The following is a 26,420-nucleotide window of genomic DNA, read 5'->3' on the forward strand; positions in this document are numbered from 1 at the left end:
TTTTATGTGCCAAAACCATCATCTGATTATGAGACACGCCGTGGTGGGGGACTCCAGTATAATTTTAACCACCTGGGATTCCTTATTGTGCACCCAATGCACGGTAGACAAGCGTTTTTGCATCCCATCCCCACAGGAACATGGCTGCCACGTCAGGGTTGAAGCCATGACCTCGTGCTCAGAGCAGTGCAACGCCATAGCCACTGAGCTACTGATGGGTAAAATGCATCTTTGGGCCCTGCATGCTATGTCATGCCAACCCCATATTAGTCCCAATAAGCATGCATTGTGTATGGTTAGAATAAAAAAGGAGGAAGGGGTTAAACGCTCTTCAACAAGTACACATACTGTGCTATAGATTTTAAAAAAGAAAAAAAAGCACTACCAAGTGCTCATCACACAAAGGAGCAGCAGCATAGGTTGCCGTGAGAAGGCAATAAAAACCTACCTTTTCAAGAAGTGCAGGAGAAATCTCTGGCAATTCCTTATGCACTCGACTGGCAAGCTTCGTTAGTATATTGCCCATTACAGGAGCACCATAATAAGACCCTGTCACAGGTGTTCAGAACATCCTGAAATCAATTACAGGGATTAACAGCCTACTACTCTTTATTTGACCCTTTTCACGGAGCAGTTGCTCTAGAGGAACGAGATGGCGCTTTCGGCGGCGTGCCGTACGTTGCCTCAGAGAATGCGCAAGAATACGAAACCATTACTGCTTCTGCCCTGCTACTGTGCGATCAGCTGTTGGAAATGCAAACTGGGTGTTCGCTATGCACTGTGCCCCATTCATGCTACAAATGTGTAACGAAAAAGGGAAGACGTGTGTGGCAGTTCGCTGCAAAAATAGTGATTCGCATATTAAGGTGGCGGTCCCACTTCGGCGGCACGAGCCCCCCCGTTTTCAGTACTTTTGGAGCAACCGTGGCAGCTCTTCTACTTAGGATCTGAAGTTGTCGTATAAACCTAAAAAGCAGGAGCACCCATAAACACGATCTAGCGTTCCTGCTGCTAGGAGGGGTCTGTTGCATGGTCGAGAATACCCAGCACCTCCACCAGAAAATGTCACGTTTTAATAGACAGGCGGCTTTTAAAAGAGCCGTTAAAGTAAGTCCGAGTCGTCGAAGGCAGCGCAACACCGACAAAAGACCAAGGCGCTAGCTCGTGAACTAGACCATCCTCGTTTTTCTGGGAGCAAATGGCACAAGTGCGTGGCAATATTAGGTCACTTTGTACGCCACAATATAAGTTGTGTGCAATCAAGAGACCACCCACTCGAAGGCCAAAATACATTTTTTTGATCAGAACAGTTGGAACCACCCTTTACTCATGTAGAATGCAATGTGGAGCACTTTATATGGTCCTGCTGGCATTATAATATGAATCAGAAGGAACTATGTGATACCCGGCAAGAAGAGGACTTCCACACGACTGTGGACAGTCGTGCCGCATATAATGATCCCATCTAGAGTGAACTTTCAAATACTACAAACAGTTTCTCTACACCTAAAGTTTTGCAAAGGGTCTATGAGAGAGCTATCCACTTATAATGACCAGGCACCCTGATCAGTTCAGTTATAAAAAAACTAATAAACCATAGCGTGACAGCGTCTCAACGAGCTAAGGTAGGGGAGAAGATCACATGGCGTCTCCACAGCACTGCCACAGCGCCACACTAACTTTTCTTTCTACTTTATTATTTTTTCTTCTTGGCTCACCGTGCGCTGCCACAACTGTCACGTCACACAGGCAATCACAGCTGTGGGGCCTCACTCAACCACTTTGCATATGTAAGAGACTGACCTAGGACCACACCCCTTATCGGTTAACATTACTGAAACAAACTTCTATCGCCAATTTCTGGCACTGTAGTACAGTGCACAATTTTGGGATAAAGCGGCTTTTTTATACTTTACACGATAGCATGGAGGGAAGTCCAATTATAACAACTCTGATATAGTGAACAAATTTCATGCAAAAAAATTGTTTGTTATATCCGGCTCAACTGTACAATGTTTAGTGTTAACAGAAGGGTACGAGGTTATAGTGAGGTTGATGCCACAGACCAATCAATAATGACACATTGTTATTACTGCTATTAATTTTTTGTAATATATCCAACCACTGACGAGAAGAATCTGCCGCTTCGCCATTACGGAAGCTGTTTGCCAAATTGAATGTATAATAATAATACTAATAATAATAATAATATAATAATAATATAATAATAATAACGCCTACTAGACGTGCCATGGATATTTGGATTAGTACCCCGACTCATAGTCGATCACTCGATATAATGGCACGTATGAACATGCTCATTTGCGACATAGTGCCACATGGATTACATGAAATCAGCGTTGTGATTCGCATACACACCTCCGTCGGTTTCGCCTGCCCAAGTTCACAAAGTGCTTTCAGTAAACTGCCGTAGCTGTACATCCGCCTCCAACGCGGTGGGACGTCCTTCCAGTCACCTATGTTTAACATCTCCCAGGACATGTCACAAATTGCCCTCGCACTTTCGAAGTTCTCTTGCAATGTCGTCACGTCTGGAAAGGGGAGACGAAGAAAAATGCACTACAGACTCGGACAACAAAATAAACCTTGGCACGTACCTTCGCAAGCGTGCGGATGATTCACAAACTTAACACATTCTTTCAAAAGATACATCACAGGATCCTCCTCGTCATCGAAGTCATCGGCGACAAATGCCACAGGAAGGCCCAAATGTTTGTCGGCAAGGCTAACCATCTTTTAAATGTGAAATCGGTATTGCACGAATTAGCATCATGAAATCAACAGATGGCAAAAATACGCCGATCACACGAAAAGTGAACCGAGTTCATACATAACGATACCAGTACTCATGTTTCACCTACTAATAGGCAATTAACCTAGAGCTGGGGTCTACACAACAACATCACGGCGCTTCTAAATTTTGATTTGCCAACTATTAATATGCAGTTATTAATATGCAGTAATATGCAGTATTATGCATAATGTCTGTATTGTACTTCTAGCGTTAAGTTCGCAAACGACACCAATGCCCAGTTGTTGTTGTTGTTGATGCCGGGTTGCCAGGGTTTCCCACTCTTTTTTCGAACTTCGCTAACCAGAAAGCGCGGTCATGGCACGGTCGCACAGGGTCCACTTTTACGCTCCTTACTGCAAAACAACGTTCTGTGAAAGTATACAAAAAAAGTAAACTATAGCATTAGAAAAATAAATAAGCGACGATTGAGCAAATGGTGTCACAGTTACACCCATTTTTTTTTTTTATTCTTAAAAAAAAAAAAAAAAAAAAAGGTGGCAACGAAGTTTGCACGCGAGGTGCTCGCATAGCATAGCACGCGCGCAGCAGCAGACGCTCCTCTGCGCGGTGAGCCGTCAGTCGTTACCACATCTGAGATCTGCTGTTAATGAAAATTGCCGTCAGCTGTTAATAATGGCATCGTACTTCGATGAACACGACTGCGAGCCATTGGGCCCAGGCGAGAAACCAGACCACCTGCTTCATCTGGCAAGGTACAGCCACTTTGTACGCACCGATCGTAACGCGATGACTTGCAGAACTACGCAGGCCAGTACTTAAACTGCTGTATTTCTCTGTGTAGATTGCTAATTGATGGTGGATTCGGAGCCAGATTGATATGGAGTACCATAGGTAAGCAAATCCCACTGTCATTAACGATATGCACGTCATGCACTGCAACGCGAACTGAAGAGTGTGTATTCTATCAGGATATTTCCCGACCAGCCGCACAAGCCGCCAGCGTCCAAGCAAGCAATTAAGTCGCTCAAACGGACGCCTATTGACGAAACAGGTAAGCAGGTTTAGTTTACATGCGGCATGTATTGCTACTTGGGACAAGAACACTAAGCTAATGAACGAAGTGTTCATATAAAGCAATAGAGAATGCTAAAACCGGTCACTTACTATTCATTCTTGTAGCCTACGATACCGCACGTGCCACATTTCAGGATATTCATTTGGCTTCTATGTCAAGCAATAATACATTGCAGGGCGTCTGCTACACCCTGCCAGAAGTACATCTAGTTTGGCCGCAGTCCAAAATAGCCTGACAAGGTGCGTGTGAACATGATGTGCATATGCAATAGTTTATGGTACATACCTAGCTACGTATAAAATGGGCATATGGTCTAGCTGTGCAGCTAAATGAACTTAACGTAAACAACAGTGATTCGACCTCTGCTACATGGAATTACGTATTTCAGTGCACATGACTTATTTTTAAGAGTAACCTTGCTTGCATCATATCTTTTTGAATCAAGCATTTTCGCAATTTCAAATGAATACTGGTTGCTGAACAGCAGTGTTCATTGCATCTATACCTGATAACAATGTTTGTTCCAGGAAAAGTTTGTCATTTGCAGTGCTAGTCCTGTTCAACTTCATGTGATTGTATATTTAAAACAAGGAAAGCTAATCGGCATGCTATACAAAGAGATTTGTTTAATTTGTATGCATTGACATGCTTATCATATACAACCTAATTTTTTTTTAATAGTTGGAGCATATTTTAAAAAAACTGCCTGTGCCAGATAACACGTTCTGCATTTTCCAGAATCCCCTTTTTTTCCTTTTTTTTTTTCAGGTGGATTTGTTGGAGATAGACATTACCTGCGCAAGAAATAGCAACGTCCAGATATCTAATTAAAAAAGGTTATCCAGTTAGCTTTTTAATTATTCACATTAGGGCACATGTTACAATTGCAAAATTAGAACCAAGCATGTAGTGAAGTCATGTGTGTTTAGCAGAAATTCCAAGACTTGCACTGCTTTTGAGATATGTGTCCCCAAAATCTGCTAAAAATGCATTGGCATTAAAGCAAAGATCATGCTGAACGACTAGAGGGTGACTTTGTAAACTTAAATGGAACATTGGTGTATATTGTAGCCAGTGGCGCACCGACGGGGGGGGGGGGGGGGGGATTCGGGGTTGGAACCCCCCCCTGAGGCCAACTTAACCCCCCCTTTTGTTTAACCCCTTTTTTCCTTACGCATTTGAGTACTGCAACTAAGATGTCAGATGTGCAATCGTCTGCACACTCGCAAAAAGCGCATTTTTTTTTACAATTTCCCGTGAAGGATTCGAATTAGTGCTGTTTAGATGGTATTGGCAAATTGTCAACCCTGGCAGAGATCCTGGGTGCGCTATGATTGTAGCACATTTTAACTTTCTCCCCTACCATAGAAAAAATTCAGACTTTATGAGGCCTTTTTTTGTCATTTTTTTTTGTAAGAAAACTATTAAGTTAGAATATGTCATCAAGGCAATTAACCTAAATAAACATTCTTTAAAACATAAGTTTTGATTACTGATGCAAAATTTAATTTGTGAAACAATTTTTCCGAAAGTCTATATCAAACAAATAAAGGATCGAGAAAAATTCAGAATATGCAAAATGTCCCCATTCTCTAAATGCAAAGCTCTGCAAAATAAGAGCTCTAGCTCAAAACGTCTTGAGCTATCATGAGTCAAGTCAACCCTTGTGGCTGATGTGCCATTAGGCAAAGCAGTTCCACAAGCGGGTGAAGCCCAGGGCCAGTATAATGTAAGGGTTCTATTCAATTCTTTCCTTTTCGCGCAATGTCAGTGGTCCAAGCTGCATTCTACCTAATTATTACCACAATCGGCCATTATGGGTGGAGGGTGATAAGAAATTAGTAAATCAAGCATAAGGAATCGCTATGTTATACCAGTCCAGGTAGACATTGCAATTTTTCCAAGAACATTTCTTTTGTGTTCTACTTGGTTGCTCTAGTAGCAGTTCCATCACATTCCATTCTTGCGGGCTTGTGCTGCACGTCGAGAGGTCTTGGGGGGCATGAACCATTAGTATGTACTCTGGTGTATGGGCTGTATTATTTAGCTAGCTGGACACAGCACGAGACCCGGGAGAGCTCGGGTACCTCGAAGTCTTGTTTGCAATGCTATTGAAATAAGACATAGGTATTTATGCATGCAATGTCAATACAGTGAAAAAAGAGCGTCTTCAACCAGCGGACGCACTTCTGCAGGATTTTATAGGATCTACGTAATAGAAACAACCACATGGAAATTAAGACAATAGTTTTCAAGAACCCACTAAAAAGTGCAAGAACCCCAGCAGCTCAAGAACTAAATACCATGTGCCAACTATCCCAACAGCAAATTCTCAAAACAGGCCTCCACGCTCATCAGTCACCAGTGATCAGCTCTCAATGAGGTGGTAGGGAAAGAGTTATACGGGTGTCACACGGCACACTTATGATCGCAATCGAGCCTAATGGGGATCAAATTTCTCTGTCGCGATTGGACCGTTGCACAAGCTGTGAGAGGGAGCCAATCGTGGTCGAGAATTTTGATCTGGATTGGGCTCAATTGCAATCGAAAGTCGTCATGTGGGACACCAGTATTAGACAAATGCTTCAGAAGTGGTGCTAGTCCTCAGAAGTTTGCTAAGCAGACATGGCTTCCCTACTGATCGCATTTAATTTGGCAATTTAACATGTGTCCTGAACAGAATTAACAGAAATAAAGTATTTAATGAATCGCTAAATTGTCTACGTGGATGTTGCAATTTGTCAAGCAAGTAATGTCTGCCTCTTCCAGTAATCCACCTGAACAGGCTGCTGTATTTCCCACGCAATTTTTTTTAAATCTATTCCAATTAAAAGTATATTATACAGCTATAGGGATCAAATGCACATAGATTGCTAACTGCAAGCCCTTTGATAGCATTAAAAATTATTTTAAATGCCAGGTCTTGACGACACCCTATCTACTTCACAATGTCTGTAAACGTAAATATGCTTGTGCAGCGTTGCCACCTGTTACAAAGTCCAGTTCCTCAGCACTGCACCCAGGTTAGAGCTGGTGGTGGTGGTGTGGTTCGACTCCTCTAGACAGGCCGCAACTTCTTGGTCAAATTATAGCTTGAAGTTGAGGACAATACACCCAGAAAAAAGAAGCCTACTTACCTATGCTAACGATACACCTATCTCCTAATCATTAAACAGCTTTGCTGCAAGGTAATGTGTCAACATGGAGGTGGCTCGGCCATTATTTAAATCACCAGGTATGTGCCAAGCAGGGGGCTTCCGTGAATTGAAATCTGTCGGTGTGGCTCCCATGATGACATGTGCTAGTGCCAAGCACAAGCATGCACCATTTATAATCTCGTTTCTTGTCACCAGAGCACGGAGTAAGATAAACAGGAGCGCAGACTCCGCCGGCATGCAATGCATTCGCTCGGGACAAACCATGCAACGCGGACGCCGGGGGTCTAGCTCATGCCTTTGCTCTCTCCCTCCGCTCCTCCTCACGCTTTCACGAGTGCTTTCTCCTTTCCTTCGACTTATGTCATCGCGTAGCACTATCTGTCGAAGTGCGTAGAAACCACTCAACAGCTTCCTTCCATGTGCGCATGCGATGAGTGGCAGAGACCAGCGGCGCGGAACGGGCAGCGCGGCACCCATAGAGCGTGTCGTCTGCTAGAAACGCAGGCCCTCGGCAGTCTCAATTTGACAGCAATCAAACACAAAAAAATATGTGTGCACAAATAATAAAAGCGTAAACAAGCACACGGTACCGCTTTGTACACGTATGCAAACATTTTTACATGTCTTTAGAGGAAACAGACGATAAATGATGCTGTACAAAAAGACACAACAGAAGTACTTGTTTTTCACTCCTTTACATCTGCGCGGAAGCGAAGGTGCGAAATTTTGGGCTTCCTTGCTTTGTTTACCATGTCAGCAGTATGTTTATTCATGCCTGACGGAACAAGGTATGTTGATACTTGTGCGTGAAGAGACTGAGCAACAGGATAGTGTTTGTTCTCAGCTGTAAATCTGGGTATGGCAAAGGACGCGAGAAGTTTTCGCTCTTCGCAGCACCATCTGATCTTCAGCTACTGCACCAATGGAGACAAGAAATTCCTGAAAGTAAGCGAGCGCTTAAAGCAATGGACAAATTTGTGCCCGACACTTCGAGAAGCACCTTATTTTTTATAGTTACTTCAGCGAGCACAAAGGCAATGTCCTACTAGATGTAAAGAAAGTGCCCCGACTTCGAAGCGGAGCCGTTCCTTCAATTTTTGAGGGAAGCCTGGCGCAGCTCAATGATGCTTAATGCCAGGAGGAACCAGAAGACGCCGATACGGAAGGACGGGAGCAGCTCAATTTGTCTACGACTAGACACAGTGCATGTGCCTTTCCTTGTCCAGAGACATGCCGTAATGTAAATTCTCAGCCTTGTCTTCGAGAAGATTCTCCCAGTTATGCAGGCACATAATCTGAGCTTCCCTTGCGAAATTCATAAGCAGGAAACACTGGCAGTAATTCCGCATTATTATGTTTTAATGAAAATGCAGCCATTTTGCTCGCAAGAGAACCGGGCGACACGAAACGCACCGCGAGAAACAAAGAAGCAAGCGAAGCATCTTGGCAATTGATGCGTGCTCAGATAAAGAGTGATAAACGTCAGTTTTGCATTAAAGGCTTCTTTTCGCTGTCGTCTGTCATTGCTTGAGACCACCCACACTACCGTTGTATCTCCTTACCATTTGCCTAGTTTTTTCTTTCGGCCTTGTTTCTGTAATTCTTTTTTCTGTTCCTGTGCTTTGTATAGTTCCATGTTGCCCACCTGACAAATGTCCTGCATTTGGCCTGTATAAAATAAATGAAATAAATGATACACGACTTGTTTCTCCTGCTAACCTCACTCCTTGAACCACAAGAGCTATGCCAGCTATGCGCGCTATAGGCATCAGGGCATGAGCAGAGTAGACGACAAAACGGGTAGGCAAGCAGGCGCTGGTGCTATAGCAACTGTAGCAATGACAAAAGACCAACAGACCCAAGCTTTTTTTTTTTTTTTTGCTGGGCCTGCCCGCGCCTTCTGCTGTTTCGGTTGGTTGGGCCCGCCTCTCTGCTCCAGTTTTTCCTAATCCGTAGCGCCATCTGGCGAACACGCTGTGAAGCGGAGCCGGCGTTTCAGAATGTGTCCCTTCCAGAGGGGCAGAGTCGGCGCTCCTCTCATCTTACTCCGTGCACCAGAGCCACTATCAAATGCGCAAAACAGCCATGTGTAAAGCATGCTCAACAATTACACAAAGGGCTTGTCATGGTAGCAGTACTTTCATATCACCTTTTCACTTGGCATGCAAGGAACATGTATGTGTACGATTGAGTGAAGTGACTAAATGTTTGTGCAGGAAAAAAATGCCCCGTTTGCTTGAAGGAGTTTGGCCATGAAGAAGTTGTGACGGAGCTGCCCTGCTGCCACTACTTCCACGATGATTGCATACTCCCATGGCTGAAATTGGTCTGTATATAAACTGTACAACAAACATGACTCCCAGTGGATACATCAACAAAGGGACAGCAAGAATGACAAAAGACAGCGCTTGTCTTTCGTCATTCTTGGTCCCTTTGTCTGTGTATGCGCTGCAAGTCATGTTTGCAATGGAATACCAACTAGCCCGTACCCGAATCCTGCTTCTGTACAACAAAGCTAGGTTAACTTATTTCACAGCATGCCAGTGAAAATATGACACTAATGCCGACAGTCATAGGCATTGACCTGCTTATTTTTGGTATCGCCCACTCTTGGTAAATGTGACATTCTAATCAAACGGCTAGCGAGTGTATTCTCAGTTGGGCACTTGCGAGAATACTTTAACCTCCAGCATGACAGCCCACTGGAGCAATGGCCATCTTGTAAAATATACTTAAGAACCCCGGGATGTGAAATTCCGCCAAGATAGTAGTATTCCTGTAGCCACATCCACTTACTTAGCCAATTAATGTGCATTGAAGTGCAATCTCCAATTTTGGGATGCTCTTCTTTATATTTGCCTGTAAGGTTAACTTTCTAGATTGATTTGATCTGAAAGTGATACCCCTAAAGGTTATATATTCAGAATATGGCCACAGAACGCAAGGCCACAATTTTTTGCTGCTGGCTGAAATGGTATTTCGAAGACACTTTTGAGAAGGAAAACTCGGACAGGAACAAATTTACATGTTGTGGATAGAAGCCTGTATATTGATTCCACACAAGAAAAGTGATTGAGCACATTTCAAAGCACAACACTGCCAACAGCTTAAGGGGGGACGCGGCTTTCGCATCGCGAAAAATGGCTAAAAAATCGATTTTTTGAAAATCAAATTTTCAGTTTCTATAACTCTTATTCTATCTGATTCCGAAATATCATCACTCAAAACCAAGTAGAAGTGCTCTAAAAAAATTGTTGTATCAGCCAAGGTGCCGAAAAATTTCGCGGAAATCGCGAAAGAACGGCGTTTTTCAAGCCACGATATCTCCGGAACGGCGCAGCCGAGCGCCGCCATCTTGGTCTCGTTGGAAAGCGCATTTCTCCGTCTTCAAATTTGCCGCTTCAGCTATCTCCTCCATACAGAAACGAGCACACAAAAAGCCAATGATTGAAGGTCTCGCCGGAGCCACCGATTGGCCGCGCCCGCCACGTGACTCCAGCGCGGTTCGCCATTGGTCCGGTGCTCGCTCCGCGACGGCGTCGTCTGCTCCGCTTGTTGCGGTCTCCTCGCGAGTCCGGACAGTTCCGTAATCTCGACGAGTGTTAAAGCGGGCGCTATGCGGACATCGCAGTAGCGTGGCCGATCCCGCTTTTGTGGACGTCTCAGACCCGCGGCTAGGCAATCCGAGCATCGGTGACGCGGACTTCGCGACCAAGCTTCGGGCACGGAATCCTCGGACACGAGGCTAAGCCTTTCGCGCGTAGGCGCCTCCGACTCGGCGATCAAGCACATCGCGCGCGGACTTCTCGGATCCTTGCCTAAGCATTTCGTGCATCGGCGCCTCCGACTGCGCAACTAAGCACATCGAGCGTCGACTCCTCGAGCCCGCGGCTACGCTTTCGCGCGTCGGCACATCGCTCATCGAGAGTCGACACCTCGGACCCGCGGCTAGGCACTTCGCGCGTCGGCATCGCGAGCGTCGACTCCCCGAGCCCGCGGCCAGGCAATTTCGCGCGTCGGCACCTCGGACTGCGCGGCTAATCTAATCGAGCGTCGACTCCTCGACCGCGGCTAGGCATTTCGCGCGTCGGCACATCGCTCATCGAGTGTCGACTCCTCGGACCCGCGGCTAGGCACTTCGCGCATCGGCACCTCGAGCGTCGACTCCTCGAGCCCGCGGCCAGACATTTCGCGCGTCGGCACCCCGGACTGCGAGATTGAGCTCACCGAGCGTCTATTCTTTGGACCCGCGACCAGGCATTTCGCACATCGGCACCTCAGACCCGCGACTTAGCACATCGCGCGCCGACTCTATTATCGTATTGCCACGATATCTCGTACCAATACCTATCATACCACCCCTTCATAAAAAGAACCTCATCATGAGCTCTGTTCACTAGGCCACTTGGGCTGGCACAGACACCTGGCTGCAGAAGTGAGGCATCATACAAAAGTACAGGCTGGGAAGCACCTAGCAGCTGCATTGCTGCTATCTATCAGTGCTCTCCTAACATCCATAGCCATTGTCAATGGAAGATGATCCAAAAATTCAGTAACATGGTCGATTCTACCAAAAGAAAACAATGCCTCACTGACTGTACTAGAGACTGCTATCAATGAGGCAGTCTGCAGGTACAACACTAGAACTACTGTATATTTATGCCCACATAGTTCTGCACCTCACTTGGTTTGAAACCCAGACACCATGCTCTTTGTAGAGCAGCAGTAAAGAATGCCATACAAACATGAAAAACACAGAACAAAGGCACAGCAGACCAGAGGCCACATGTCCAAGAAGCCCCACATCACAAAACACATCAAAGATTACAAATTTGGTGCATTTTAGAGACCTGAAGAGAAGGGGAAACTTTGAGAGCCATTTTCTCAAAACTGTTTTTTCGCCTTTCTGCTCAGTTTCTGGAGCTGATTTCTTCGTTACCGTTTGGCCTATTTTGATTCTGTTTTTTTTGTCAGGTTCCTTGGACTACAGTGCAGGTCGAGACAGTCTCGCATTTCTATCTTGACTTTTTATAAATTTATGGTGTGGCTATTCGTTCACTCGGAAAGTGTGCTTGGTGCGAAGGTAACTTCAAAAATGACTATCTAAAAAATTTGTGTTGCGAAAAAAAAAAAGTAAGACTGTCACGACCTCCAGCACGCATTGAGCTATGCATTCAATACTCAACGAGCCTTCCATCATGTTTTTTAAGCTCCCCAGGCCCTCCAGAAAGTTCAAGATAGAAAATTCTGCTCAACAAAATGTTCTCAAGGTATCACTCTGAAACTTTTGTGGAAGTATCAGGGAGACATTCTAAACATTTGTGCCAACTTTCATCAAAATCCATGAAGAAATCGGGAAGTTGGTTTTCAAAGCCACGTCCCCCCTTAACATTTTCCTCCGCCTTCATTCCATGCTTTATTTGCTTCATCATAAACAAGCTTTAATGACATCATATTGGGCTTTGTAAATACCCACTCCCCTACACATTCCCTATCTACAGTGACTGTTAGCTTCTGTGGTATACACTCGAACCTCGTTATAATGAAACAGAATACAGTGCAGTCCAATATATAACAATACCACATATTGGTTATAACGATGAGTCAACATAAGAGTATCAACATGCATTAGGGCTATGAGAAGAAAAAAACATGATGTGTTTCACCGCATATCGCATATAACCATGCAAATTTTGCTTCTGGGCAGTGTTTTTCATGCAGAATAACCGCGAAATTTGCGTTCCTAAGTTGCCCATAACAGAGACTGGGCGAAAAGTTTTCCTACGCGAGTTCGTACCTTCTGCCATTACCACGCAGCGCGTCCCACCCACGCGCCCCCAAGTGCAGATAGTGCTGCCTCTTGCTGCAAAGAGATCTCCGACGGGGGCAATCGTCGCGACAGACGGTGGCGTTGTCCGACGGAGGCGACAACAGCAGCAGCATTGACGACAAGATTGACAATGGCCAGTTTCACGACGACTCTGATGTTCATGCCAAGTGCACTGTCGTCGATGGAGTACGCTCATTGATTTCATGCATGCTAAATTATAGCCGCCAGTGTCCACCGCGGTTGTGAACCTGAAACTTCCGCGAAAGCAAATTAAGATTTCAGACTATTTCAGCGCGCCTAGCAATTGAAATGCTATTTAGAGGTATAAATAAACGTTTTATTTTTCACAGCCTACTTTCGACAACGTCGATTTTTTTCGCAAGTGACAAATTTGGCTTTGGGACTACAAAGGTATAGTTGGCAGCTTTTCTTTTTTTATGCGGCAGTCCAGATATAGCGATGATCGGTTATAACGATCGGAGTTTTCGTTCTTGATATTGTTATAAGTGGATTGCACTGTATAGTAAATTACGTTCCCCTTGAAATCCATATTGTTACGCGAAGAGTCGGGAGGTGGTCACGGGCAATTGCCCTTGCAAGGGCAGCGCAGGCGATAGCATCAAGTGCATATTCAGTGGTCGGTGCCGCATGAACAGGGAGGGTTGTGTTGAGGGGCAGTGCTGGTTCTCGGCCGAACTGAAGGAAAAATGGGGAATAACCGGCTGTGTCGTGGCGCGAGGTCCCAGTTAGTGTGGTCTGAAGAGACATACTTTGGGAGCATGTCTGTGAGAGTGCGATTCAGACGCTCCGCGAGGCTATTTGTTTGCGGATGGTATGACGTGGATAGCTTGTACCTCGTTGCACAGGACTGCAGGATGTCTGCAATGGCTTCTGATAGGAATGTCCGGCCACGGTGTGCGAAAAGTCGTGGAGCTCCACGTAATATAATCACGGCGCGTAGAAGAAAATCGCCGACATCTGTGGCGCAGCTTGTAGCTTCACCCTGGTGATAGCGTAGCGCATGGCGTAATCCGTGGTCACAGCAATCCACCCGTTCCCAGAGGTAGATAGGGAAAAGGGTCAAGTAAGTCCAAACCAACCCGAAAGAATGGCTCCATGGCAGGAATGTCGAGTTGTTGAAGGTACCTGGCAGAGAGCGTCGATGGTGTCTTGCGTCGATGACATTTTCACACACTGCTACGTATCTTCGAACGGAGCGAGCAAGCCCTGGCCAAAAGAAGTGTCGGCGGATCCGACCGTAGGTATGTGACACACCGAGGTGACCGGCAGTGGGAAGGTCGTGAAGAACAGCCGATCGAAGAGAACTGTCGGCAAGTGACGATTCCAGGCGGTCAATGATGATATGCAAGGACAGGTCACGGCGCTGCTCGTCGGTGACATGGAGCAGTTGGAAAACAGAGGGTTCGGGGGAAAACAAAGTTCAAGAAGGCACCTGGACTCAGTACACGTTGCGCTTTTGTATATTTTTTTTCTTTCCAGCACGCTCAGACCGCCATTCTCGATCTGTGCGACGAAAGTGTTGTACGCACAGACGGATCAAACGCGTTAGGGAACAGAACTTCGTTGTGATGGTGTGCTGCACACTTCATAATGCGCCGTCTCGTATCGTCTCTTTGCTGCATCTAAAACGGCATTATTAAAGACAGTTACTGACTGACGAAGCAAAATCGCACTTCAAAAATTGCCCCGCAGGACACGATCGAAGTTTCCCGCGTATTTAGATAGCGCGTTAGCTGTCGTCTGCTACGGCAGGTCCAACGTAGGCGGCATCACTGGCACGATCGTGCCTCGATCATGCTGGCCGCGCCAAGCGCGACAGTGGAACGGAGGAGGAGGGAAGTGGTTGGCACTACTTTTTATTGTTTTAATGCAAAACAGGTGTCTTATTTTTAACCAAACATTAAAGTCTGCAACTATGCTAGTGTTAAATGCTGGAGTACACAAAGCATCTATTAAAGTTAAGACATCTGCTCTCCTCTATATGAGCATGCACCACAGTAAAGATTGGTATCAGTCCAGTGCTCATTCTGCGAGCTCCCAATGTCCACAGCACTCGTTAACCATAGCGCATTGTGCCTTCAATACCAGACAGTCCAGTCCACACATTTATGAAGTGTTGAAGAGCCCCTCCCTTTCAGTGATCCTCGCCAGAATGCTACTGCACAGAACACTCGGCAATCTTGACTTAGCTATATAATGTGTTCCATCACCGTGCAGGTGAACACTTGTCCAGTGTGTCGGCACGAGCTGCCACAGATGACCCGAACTACGAGGAACTTAAAGCCCAAAAGGCAAGTACATAACTTTTTTTAACTGCCTACAGCAAAAGTATTTAAGGCAAGGGCATACAAGGAATTAGTTCACAGTGGATAAGAGCTAGAGTAATTAAATGAAACCCAAATTTTGCCCATTGGAAAGACAATTATGTGTACAAGAGGCCCAAGTGTACAACTACTTTTGCCTCCGCGACGCCCCAATGCAGGGGGCCGTCAACATCACGCGGTGTAAATGTGCAACTCGAAGTGAAGGGGACACTACATTACAATTAAAGAGCAAGAAGCAAAACCCCAGCCTTTAAACCTTGGCCAACATTTCCGAACATTGTTAAAATTTTGTTACCAACTTGCATGTAGTTTGGTTAGTCACTGTGCCATTACTTTTCAGAAGGCTATGAAGGTGGAATTTCCTCACCCCTGTACCCTAAGGAGCTAATATTTGCATGCTGCCAGTTGCTGCAGCAAATGCACTTTGAAATACTAATAAAGTTAGTTCACTACCGTGCCAATTACTGTGTGGCTATTCCCAATTTTCAGCACCTGAAGGACACAAATCTGTCCTTCATGCATTCCTCATCACAGCAGCCAGTTCTAGATGCACACAATGTCAGCCATGACCAACAATTACAAATTGACCATGAATCTGCATTTACTAGGGCAGCGTAATAACCCTCATGGGAACAATGCTACTTCACAGCAGTATTCACCAAGCAAAGGACGAACATGGTTAAAGCCATCAAGCTGGCAAGGCATCCAGATTTAACAGCTTACTACGTTCTTAGTTATATTCTTGGAAACAGGCCTACTTTGTTCAGAACAGATAATGGTCAAAGTGCTTTAGTCTATGCCTCTCGCCTGTGGGGGCTTGTAGCCATATCCAAGGGCAACTTTCTCGAGCTACTTTTGCATGGTGCCGTAGAGTTCATGGCACTTCACAAAAACTGCAAGCTTTGGCACAAGAGAAACCGTATGTTGCTACAACCCCAAGCGATCACTCCGACACCACTCTAGGGGTGCGATCGTGCAAACAGCTCGCTTTTCCGTTCCTTCGCTTGCCCTCTCTGTATTGGGCAAAATTGAGATTGCGTCAGCGGGGCGGTGCCGCATATTTCCCACTTTGAGACCTAGCAGTCAAACCGAACATGCGGAAAGCGAGCTGTTTGCGCAATTGCAGCCCTGTTCTATACAAGTCCCAGTAAGGGACAGGTCAGACTTCTGGGCCTAAGGAATGAAGCTCTAGCAGAGAAGTTTTGCAATATGCACACAACAGTTTCTGTGCTGAATTCCAATTCTAATTTCATATAGAGCTGTCAAACATTTCAGTTCCAAATTCTGGGGTTGTGCCCAGAAAAAGTGCCAAGCAAAATGCCTCTGCAAAACTTCGTACATTAACCTTCATTGAGCTAGTTAAATGCAACTGTCAGTATGGCAGATATGTTCTGACCCAATTTATGTAATAATGCCAGTGCAGTCAGATGAAGGAACTGTAAAGAGTGATCACTTAAAACAGCCTTGGTAGTTCATATTTTAAAAGCAGTGTGCAGTAGCTCAGTGGCCATTGTAGAGAAACTTTACTGTCAGTATGGCAGAAATGTTCAGACAGCTATCACAGATGAAGCTGTAGAGTTGTCACTAAAAACAGCCTTAGTAGCAGTTTCCCCTACATATTTTAAGCGCAATTCAATGGCCATCGTCGAGACTTGACAGTATGGCAGAAATGTCCATACCCAATTTGCCAGTGGACGTATGACCTGTAGAGTTGTCACTTAAAACAGCCTTAGTGTTTAAGTGTGCGATTCAGAGGCTATTGTAGAGACTAGTGTCAGTATGGCAGAAATGTCCAGACTTAATTTGCCAGTACAACAGATGAACTGCAGAGTAGTCACTTAAAACAGCTATGACCTGTAGAGTTGTCACTTAAAACAGCCTTAGTGTTTAAGTGTGCGATTTAGAGGCCATTGTAGAGACTAGTGTCAGTATGGCAGACTTAATTTGCCAGTACATAATAGATGAACTGTAGAGTAGTCACTTAAAACAGCCTTAATAGTTTCCCTGCATGTTTTAAGAGCAGTGTACAGTTCAGTGGCCATAGTAGAGAAACCTTGTGACATTGTTTTCATTTCAGGATGAACCAACCAAACCAGAACCAAGCAAACCCTAACCCAGAGTTAAATCCGTAAGAGCCTCAGTTGCAGCAGGTTTTGCTGCAGGATTAATGCATGCAATAAATTAGGGACCGCTGGTATCCGACGTGCCTTGAAGCAACAGGGCCCACACGCAATGGAAAAGTGCGACCAGTGAAACACACAGCATGGCAGTAGAACACACAACAATTGTGGTCTAGTCAGCTAAGTGGGGACACGCAGGGCAAATATGCCAAGTGTGGGAGCTCGTATCAAGGCACATCGAACAGAGGCACTTAACCAGCAGCCCTGCATTTACTTTTCACTAATGTACTGCTTCTTTCCTTTGCAGGAACGAATGAAGCAGCGCCAACAGGCCATTGAAGAACTCCACAACTCCATGTTTGGATGACTAAATCAGCTTTTACTGGAACAGTGAAAAGAAATGCGTCCTATGTACAGATCAGTGGTTTGTTTTCCTTGATGAAGGGGGGAGGCAGAACACTGAACATGACAGGAGGGAAATGATGCTAGCAGTACCGCTCTTAAAAACAAAATCTGTCCATGTTTGCTTCTTGCATGGAGATGTGAGGGGGGTATATGAGGAGGCAGCACAATGGGAAGTCCAGTCATCACGTTTTACACGCTCCCCTTAACGACTGTAGGGGTGGTAGCCTCCACCACCGGCGCCACCTCCCCCACCGCGGCGCGTCTTGTTGTAGTTACTCTGTTGTTGGCCTGCAAACAACAGAAAGTAAGATTAAGGAGAACGCGGGGCCACCACGCCTAGAACAAATTGCCTAGCAATAACCCCGTCAACTGCCGATGCGCGTTGGCCCCAACAGCGTTACGTAGCGTTAGGGAGCAAAGAACACTGACTACATTCCACTAGCAGGCTAAGAAAATAACCCGGCTGTCAACTGCCGATGCGCATTAACACTGGCCCCAACAGCGTTAAAGTAGCGTTAGGGAGCAAAGAACACTGACTACACCACAAGTTGCTTGTGCACTGCTACCATCACCGCCACCATAAAAAAAAGGCACAAGTGCCAGCTCTGGGAAGAAACAACAAGGGTGGCTACATTTATTCAACTACACAGCGATAAAAGAAACAAGCAACTTGGCGGCAACAATAGCAAATATACAGTCTCATCTGGCAAACCCCCAGCTACCTACCGTATCCGCTTCCGTAACCCCCCTGGCCGCCGCCATAGTTCCACCCGGAGTAGTCGTAGCCTCCGCCATAGCCACTGCCATAGTCGTAGTTACCATAGCCACCACCGTATCCTTGGCCATAGCCGCCACCATAACCCTGGCCATAGCCGCCGCCGCCGTAGCCGCCACCTCCATAGCCTCCTTGGTTGCCCCAGCCCTGGTTCTGGTAGCCTGCAAACATTTTTTTTTAATACAGAATCAATCAAATGTAATAGTTTTAAAACCACAAGAAATGGGGAGTGGCCCAGCTTACCTCCTCCCCGTCCACGGCCGCCTCTGCCTCCACGTCCACCGCGTCCGCCAGCTGCAAAGCCGCCGCCGCCGCCGCCGCCGCCACCCCATCCACCACGCATACCTCGGGCATCGGGCTTGGGAGTTGCCTTCTTGATGTCGCACTCTTTGTTGCCAATCTTTTGCTTCGGCTCCCGGCAGACCAGCTCTACGGAGTCTTCTCGCTCGAATGTCACAAAAGCGAACTGGCGCCTCTGGTTCTTTGCCTTGTCAAATGGCAGCTCCACATTTTCCACCTAAAAATTAATCGAAATGCTTAGAACAGTCGAAAACACTGCACAACACTTGCAACATGAAGCACCATTCAAACTTGAGGCCCAGTTTGAATAGACGCTATCATATCGGCAGCAACCAAATAATGCATATTGTTGACCGACCTGGCACACCGTGTAGCCGCAATTACGGTACACATTCGCGTCTAAATTGAAAATGCTTTTCCACGTGGAAGACGGTGGATGTTACAAACGCGCGCACGCGCTGAGAGCGAATCCAATGCAGTAACATCTAACCGCAACGACTCCCGAGGCACACACGACAATTACTCCAATAAAACAGGCAAACAAAGTTTGTCCCACTCTTTGCCTAGCCTTTCAACGGATCGGTACTTTTGCACTACTCACAGGACCGAACTTCTCGAAGTACGCCTTGATATCAGCCTCTGGCATGTCAGACTCCAATCCACCAAAAATATCTTTTTGATCCCGGGACGCGCCTTCGCAGGCTTGGGGTCGATTTGCTTGCCCTTCACAGTGTGTGGTGTTGCTTTGAGCACCTGCATATTGAAAAGAATTAACATCCACCCACGCTCTAACGCAGATAAAAAAGGAAGTCGATAACTTACAGCTTCAATAGCGTCCTTAGCATTGAATGTGACAAAACCAAAGCCTCGGGATTTGCCTGTCGTGGGGTCTGTCTTGATGTGACATCAACGACAACGCCGAACTTCGAAAAGTATTCCCGAAGATCCTCTGCAAATACAATTCCAACAATAAAGTGACATTCAAGAAATGACAGCGAAGAAGTGACAGTATGTATCGCCGCTGGCTGGCACTTACTGTTATCAGTGTCCCAGCTTATGCCACCAACAAGAGTTTCCTAGAAGAGAAATCGAGATTGATATTTTAACACGATTGCCGGCTCACAGGGGGCGACATATCACTGAGGAAAAGGCGTCTACTTACGTTACCTTTACATTACACTTTGCAGAGCGCACACAAGCCATACATAACACTTTCTTTTTACAGAGTGCAGACTTTACAGCAACAAATGAAGCTTACAAATGGCAGCAACTGCAAATCGAGACACTTTGAGAGAATGGCATTCCAGTTAGTATATGGTCGCTGCAATTGAGGCTTTACTCTTCTTATCTTGCTTAGAGGTAATGACGAGCTACTTCGGCAAATCCTCCATGTGGGAGAGAAGGGGAGAGAAAAAGCATTTGGCGCTCAACTAGAGGCGCTTGAAGTCATCGAAGGTGTAGCACAGATTACATTGCTTAGTTTGGAGAAACTCAGCAAATGTACCATTGTGCCAGCGCTGCGCATCAAGTTCCTGGTGTGATGAGCTGGGCACACCTGTCGGAAATGAAAGCAGCGTTAACATCCATCGACATGGGCGACACAGCGCGAGCCCTACACCGTAGACACGGGCCCCCGCGCTCCGGCCGATTTAGGAGCGTTACGTTAACACTACTCGGGGACACCCTCAGATAGCAGCACCGTATCTGTAAAGAATCCATTAAATTTAACACTATATGTTAATTCAGAGCATACAGAGATCAACAGTAGCAAGGCTCCAGGAAAACGCGCATGCATCAAAGCGTCACAGTACACTTAAGGCAATGGGCGGGAATGCCGATCGATACCGGCTACATTAGCCAAAGAAGAAATATACGCGACACATAGTCTAATAAAATACTCTGCAAACCATGTTCGTAGCACCAAGAACCGTCGACAGGGGCAGGCTCTGGGGCACGATGGCAATGAGGGCTGAAGGATTACCGAGGATTGAGACAAAATGGCGCTAACGCTCAAGAGGGAACAAAGGGGGCGACCGACGCCATGTATGACAAGCGCAAATAACACACGGAACTACAGCGTACTAGGGCACACGAAAAATCACAGAAACATTCTTAACATCAAAAGTAACTCGGCAAACATTTAAGCATTAAACTGAGCACTCATTTGCCACAGCAAGATATTTACCTTTCGTCCTCATAGTCTTCGCGTCGGAGCCATTTTGGGCGGCTTCGTTTGTCTGAGCATTCGCTTCGCCCTCTTGCTGGTACTGACCGTCTGTGAACTGGCCATCGTTATACTCGCCGTACTGTCCATCGGCCGAAAAATCTCCCTCACCGTAGTTACCTTGCTGATCTCCGTCCGCCATTTGAGCTAACTAGCTACACACACGTTCTCGACGACGACCGCCACGGTAGAGAAGTCTCGCCCTGCTCCGTCTCGGTTATATACCAGCTGGTCATGTGACATCAGCGAGGCCGCTCATTGGCTCAATTACTTGGCGTCCCGGTCTTTTAATTTTTTGTTTTTTCTGTGCGGCGTGAAAGTCAGTTTGAAATTCGCTCATAAAATTTGTTTGAATTATGAAAGTGAATGAACGATGAAAATTAAATATTTAGGATTTAACTGGCAGTAGTAAAAGTTTTCGAAATATCAGGTTTTTAGTTGCCAGACCACGGTGAATCATGTTGTGATAAGCCGGGCATTGACAGGGGCACGGAAGTCGTATGAAGTTTGAAATTCTAAAAATCTTGCTGTGAAGGCATTTGATGTGTAAGCATTACTTTCGACTTGAGTGGAAAATAGAATAAACACAGTGCTGCGCTCACAGTGCGATCAAGTGGGCCGCGTTCAGCTGCCGACCCGTAGGCTGTATATATACATTTTCTTTTTCTTTTTTATGGGGGAGCACATCGCCCCGTTCGAAACATTTCTTTTTGTCTCTCGCATGCATATTTTTCTAACCATCGTACAAACATTATTACAACCCGATAACTACTAGCATTTGTTGAGGAGGCTTGTTCTCGATCAGCAGTACTTGACACCACGAGTAATTTGGTATACATTTGTGTTATTTATTTTTTTTTTTTTTCCTCGCCGGCCGGCGCGTCACGTTACTCGCAGTACATTACAAAACCAACGCATGCAGTACATCAACGAGAAAAAATTACTGTGTTTCAGGGTCCCATGTGCTGCATCCGCATACGCAAAGCAGTAGTGCTACAGCACTTTTCATACTGCGTAATTTGGCAGGTAGCACGCCGCCATTTGAAGTCGGGGAAGGCACACTCATTGGATATTCAAGCACATGTTGACTGAAGTCAGCAGCAACTTTGCGATTCAGCTTCCCGCCCAAGATTGAATCACCACGTGATAGTTGATGCATTAAATAAACGGCTTTGTTAACAGTTCATTCAATACAAAATAACTCGAGCCGCGTCCGATGGGAAAGCGCTGGGCGATTTTTTCAAATGGACTATCTGCTGACTAAAATGACCTGTAATGTGCTCTGCCGACACTTTACGCATAAAAATTTTACATTACTTAACCTCTCATCGCGTTTTGTCTCAGCCGCAAGCAGGGGCAAGTCTCTCCTAACACCTGCGGCAACAGATGTGCTACGCCGGAACAAAGGCTACGCCTTAAAATGCGTGTCAGTAAAGCATTGACCACTCATTACACTTACTTAAGCTTTAATGACCAGTATTATGTACGACACACTCTGCTGTCGATTTACGTTATTCGTATGACAAATGCAGCAACTTTGTTGAACCAGCCACAAGTACAACACGAGTGAGTGAAATGCAGCGAGCCGGCGTCAGTACAACCAAAAGTGGCGCCGTTGCAACGCGTCGTAAAGCTGTTCAACTAGGGGCGAATCGCATTACAGGTCGCCAAGTTGCAATTTAATTGCCCTCGTTAAGCAGCAAAAGCTTTTCAGAACTCTTCAATCGTGTCGATACGAGAGTTCAAGAGACGCTTTTATATATTACTGGAGGTCGACGCATTCGAACACACAGAAACAGGGCGCAAAGCAAAACATTATCTGTGCTACACGCATTGCTTGCTCTGAATACAAGTTAGCACTGTGTTGCTCTCGCTTTTTTTTTTTTTTTCGTACATTTCTGACGAAGCGCGAGCGCTATTGCTGTGTATCTTGGCTACGAATGAAAATGTGACAGTTTTGTCACACTGAAGTTTGTTTCATACATAAGTAGAGTTAATGACAAATGTGTGCATTTTCTTGGTCTGGTGCATACCCGTGTAGCACCTGTGCAGCATATTCGTGGTGCATACTCGCATAGCACATGTAAACAACAGCACATGGCTGTTGACATAAAGACATGGAAACACCACCATTATTTTCTTGAAGCTATAATTATGTTTACTAACACAGCTCTGAAAATAAATTACAATGGCTTCACATTGTCCATAAGTGCTATAATTCGATACTAGGTCTTAACATATCTGCTCCTTTAAGTCATAAAATTCACATTTGCTTTGGCTCCGGTGCAATTAAGCATATACACTTTTTCCTGCACCGGCACAGACAAAGTGTGTGGCCTAAGCATACTTATCACAGAATTATTAGCATAATAAAAAAAAATGTGAGAATTAACACACATTACAGATGTGTTGGCAGTTTCACACACTAGCTGTAGTGCTGCATATATAGTGTCTGCACAAACACTATCAACAAATATCAATTCAGTATTAGACTTTTATACGCAGCTGTAAGTAACATTAGTTGTATATTAAATCAGGTGAGATGAGCAATTAATAAAAACGAGAAAGATGTAACATGCTCTTGGGTCATTCCACGCCCAAATCAACCAGCGTTTTTTCGACCGTCGCAGATATAGTGAAAAACATTTCTACATGTTTGTTGAAGTTCGAAACTCGTTCTCCCGTTTATTTCCTTAAAAAATTTTTTTCTACAATTTTGGCGAAAATTATTGTTCTTGCCCAGTTGAGCCAGAAGGCATCAATGAACATTTTTTTTTTTCAAAGGCACGTTGTCTGATTCATTCGTTCAAATGGTGTGTATGGCAAGACAAAGTGATGAGACTGCCAAAATAACCAATATTACAAATGTTTGAATACATTGGTTGCTTTTGGCACCGGCAAAGCCGGTAAAATTGCGAAGTTTGAATTTTTTTCTCAGAACGCGGGAAAATTCAGAAGCCACAAATTAAATATATAATGGTAGCCTGGTTGACATAGTATAGCATAAAAATATTTGAAGCTTCAAAGGTTCAGCCAATCGCCTGAAAAAGAACTGTAAAGTTGTAATTTTTTGCACAAAAACTTCGTGTTCAAGGTGAAAAAAGTAGCTTTGGTGGTCGGCTTAAAAATATATGTGAAATATCGCTAGATAGCTCTGCATGTCTGCTATTCATGTGAGAAGTTACAAAAAGGTATGGTTTTTATATGAGAAAAATAATTTTTTTAATCTTTGTGCCAGCACCGGCTTCTCCCTGACGTGCACCAAAGCTTGCCGGCCTGGGTTCCAGACGACAAAGCTGTCTTCGTCTGCAACGCAGATGATGGAGAAACATTGTCATGGTCTGTATTTTATGGCCAAGAGATGCTAATGCTATGCGGCATGTGCTTGGTGTGTGCCACGTGAACCACATAGCCAATGCACATGGAACATCACAATATGTTGAATTCGTCAGGGAGTCTTGAAGAATCAAAATGTGTGTTTCATGCAGTTTATAAAAAGAAATATTTGTACTTAAGTAACAAATCATGTTCAGGCTGTCGAACAGTGGTAACACCCAACGCCAGAAGACTTTGTTCACACTCGTGTAGGCTTTTAGTTGTAATTATGAAGGTGTTTTCTATTGTATCGTCTTATGACAGTATTTGGGTTCCAGGGAGCAGGGCACTAAGTGTCCCGCTCCCTGTATGTCGCAATGCATGTTGATATGTCGCACGGATTTTCAGTGTGACATATCTTTTCAAGTGCTCTGTGTGAACGCTATCAGTGCACTTTATGGATTTTCTGGCTACTTAAGTACAAATATTTCATTTTATAAACTGCGTGAAATGTACATTTTAACTCTGCAGGACTCCCTGACGAATTCAACACATCATGATGTTCCACGTGCATTGGCTTTGTGGTTCACGTGGCACACACAGTGCAAGCTTCATAGCGTTAGAGTGTGCCTCTCTTGGCAATAAAACGCAGACCATGACAATGTTTCTCCATCATCTGCGTTGCAGACAAAGCCAGCTTTGTTGTCAAGCTTGGGCACACGTCAGAGAGAAGCCATTGCAGGCACAAAGATTCAAAAAATTATTTTTCGCATATAAAAAATGATACCTTTTTGTAACTTCTCGCATGAATAGCTGACATGCAGAGCTATCTAGTGATATCACATACATTTTTAAGCCGACCACCAAAGCTACTTTTTTTCACCTTGAACACGAAGCTTTTTGAAAAAAATTATAACTTTACAGTTATTTTTCAGGTGATTGGCTGAACCTTCGAAGCTTCAAATATTTTTATGCTATACTATGTCAACCGGGCTACCATTATATATTTAATTTGTGGCTTATGAATTTTCCCGCGTTCTGAGAAAAAAATTCAAACTTCGCAATTTTACCGGCTTTTGCCGGTGCCAAAAGCAACCAATGTATGCAAACATTTGTAACATTGGTTATTTTGGCAGTCCCATCACTTCATTGTCTTGCCATACACACCATTTGAACGACTGAATCAGACAATGTGCCTTTGAAAAAAAAACAATGTTGATTGATGTCTTCTGGCTTCGCTGGGCAAGAACAATAAATTTTTGCCAGAATTCTTGAACATTTTTGGGAAGAAAGATAAATGGAAAGAATGAGTTTTGAACTTCAACAAACGCATGGAAATTTTTTCACCTATATCTGTGACGGTAAAAAAAAACGCTGGTTGATTTGGCGTGGAATGACCCTCTTACTACTTGTTGCATGAAGAAAGTGCTTGAAAAGACGTGTATAAGCAATTTCAACTTGAGTTTATCCCAAATGGTCTCCTTTCCACATCAGAGCCAAAGTTATTACCCTGTATATTTCAATACTTATCTTGCTCTTAGACTTCTGTGACAATACCATTCAAAGCCAAATGATTGCTAGTTCTTCACCACAGTTACTGGCTTTAATTGGTAGAATTTATAGAATTAAGCACGATAGCCTTTTGGTGGGGAGCCTAAGTAAATACCCTGTATATCTAAATACTTATCTTGCTTTTGGTTATCCTCCACGCATTTCCATTCTTCTATTTCTTTCTTTCTCTCTCTTGTTTTCAGACTTCTTTGACAATACCATTAAAAGCCAAATGATTGCTAGTTCACCACAGTTGTTGGCTTTAATTTGTGCCTCAAGCATTCAAAACTAATGCACTTACAAAGGAACTTAATTTTTTACAGAATTTTGAGAGAGCTAGTTGGGAAAGAAATTGTTTTGTGAGAGCTTCAGTTTTTGAAAGTAGTTATCTTTCTGCACTGAAACATGTGCTACCATGGCTTCTGATCTGTTAACCTTCGTGCTAATAGGACCGAGTAGCCAAACTGATTTATAACTTTCAATTAGCCTTCTATGCTAAAATTGTCTTGCATAAACTTTCCCAGGTATGAGCATGCACTTAGGACC

At 44.7% G+C, this 26,420-nt stretch overlaps 2 protein-coding genes, 1 long non-coding RNA gene and 1 pseudogene across 3 annotated transcripts; 2 read left to right on the forward strand and 2 right to left on the reverse strand.

The window, feature by feature from the left end:
- Nucleotides 1-548: 548 nt before the first annotated feature.
- Nucleotides 549-3,053, reverse strand: LOC119435693 (bifunctional peptidase and arginyl-hydroxylase JMJD5-like; the record flags this gene model as incomplete). Its single annotated transcript, XM_037702431.2, has 3 exons — nucleotides 2,619-3,053; nucleotides 2,380-2,552; nucleotides 549-572 (listed from the first exon to the last, which is right to left on the reverse strand). Coding segments are annotated over exons 1-3 (333 nt in total), but the record flags the coding sequence as incomplete, so codon positions are not given.
- A 600-nt stretch (nucleotides 3,054-3,653) lies between these two features.
- LOC119435696 (E3 ubiquitin-protein ligase RNF181-like) lies at nucleotides 3,654-16,056 on the forward strand. The gene is given in 5 exon segments (XM_037702432.2): nucleotides 3,654-3,667; nucleotides 3,745-3,827; nucleotides 9,226-9,335; nucleotides 15,078-15,111; nucleotides 15,114-16,056. Coding segments are annotated over 5 exon segments (291 nt in total). The 3' UTR covers nucleotides 15,164-16,056.
- An 825-nt stretch (nucleotides 16,057-16,881) lies between these two features.
- On the forward strand, nucleotides 16,882-17,720 carry LOC125941993 (uncharacterized). Its single transcript, XR_007464723.1, has 2 exons — nucleotides 16,882-17,312; nucleotides 17,612-17,720. It is a non-coding gene; the product is annotated as an uncharacterized LOC125941993 (long non-coding RNA).
- Nucleotides 17,721-17,748: 28 nt separating this feature from the next.
- LOC119435694 (RNA-binding protein squid-like) lies at nucleotides 17,749-21,150 on the reverse strand (annotated as a pseudogene).
- Nucleotides 21,151-26,420: the final 5,270 nt, after the last annotated feature.

Source organism: Dermacentor silvarum, unplaced genomic scaffold (assembly GCF_013339745.2).
Source record: "Dermacentor silvarum isolate Dsil-2018 unplaced genomic scaffold, BIME_Dsil_1.4 Seq837, whole genome shotgun sequence".
NCBI classification, from domain to species: Eukaryota; Metazoa; Arthropoda; class Arachnida; order Ixodida; family Ixodidae; genus Dermacentor; species Dermacentor silvarum.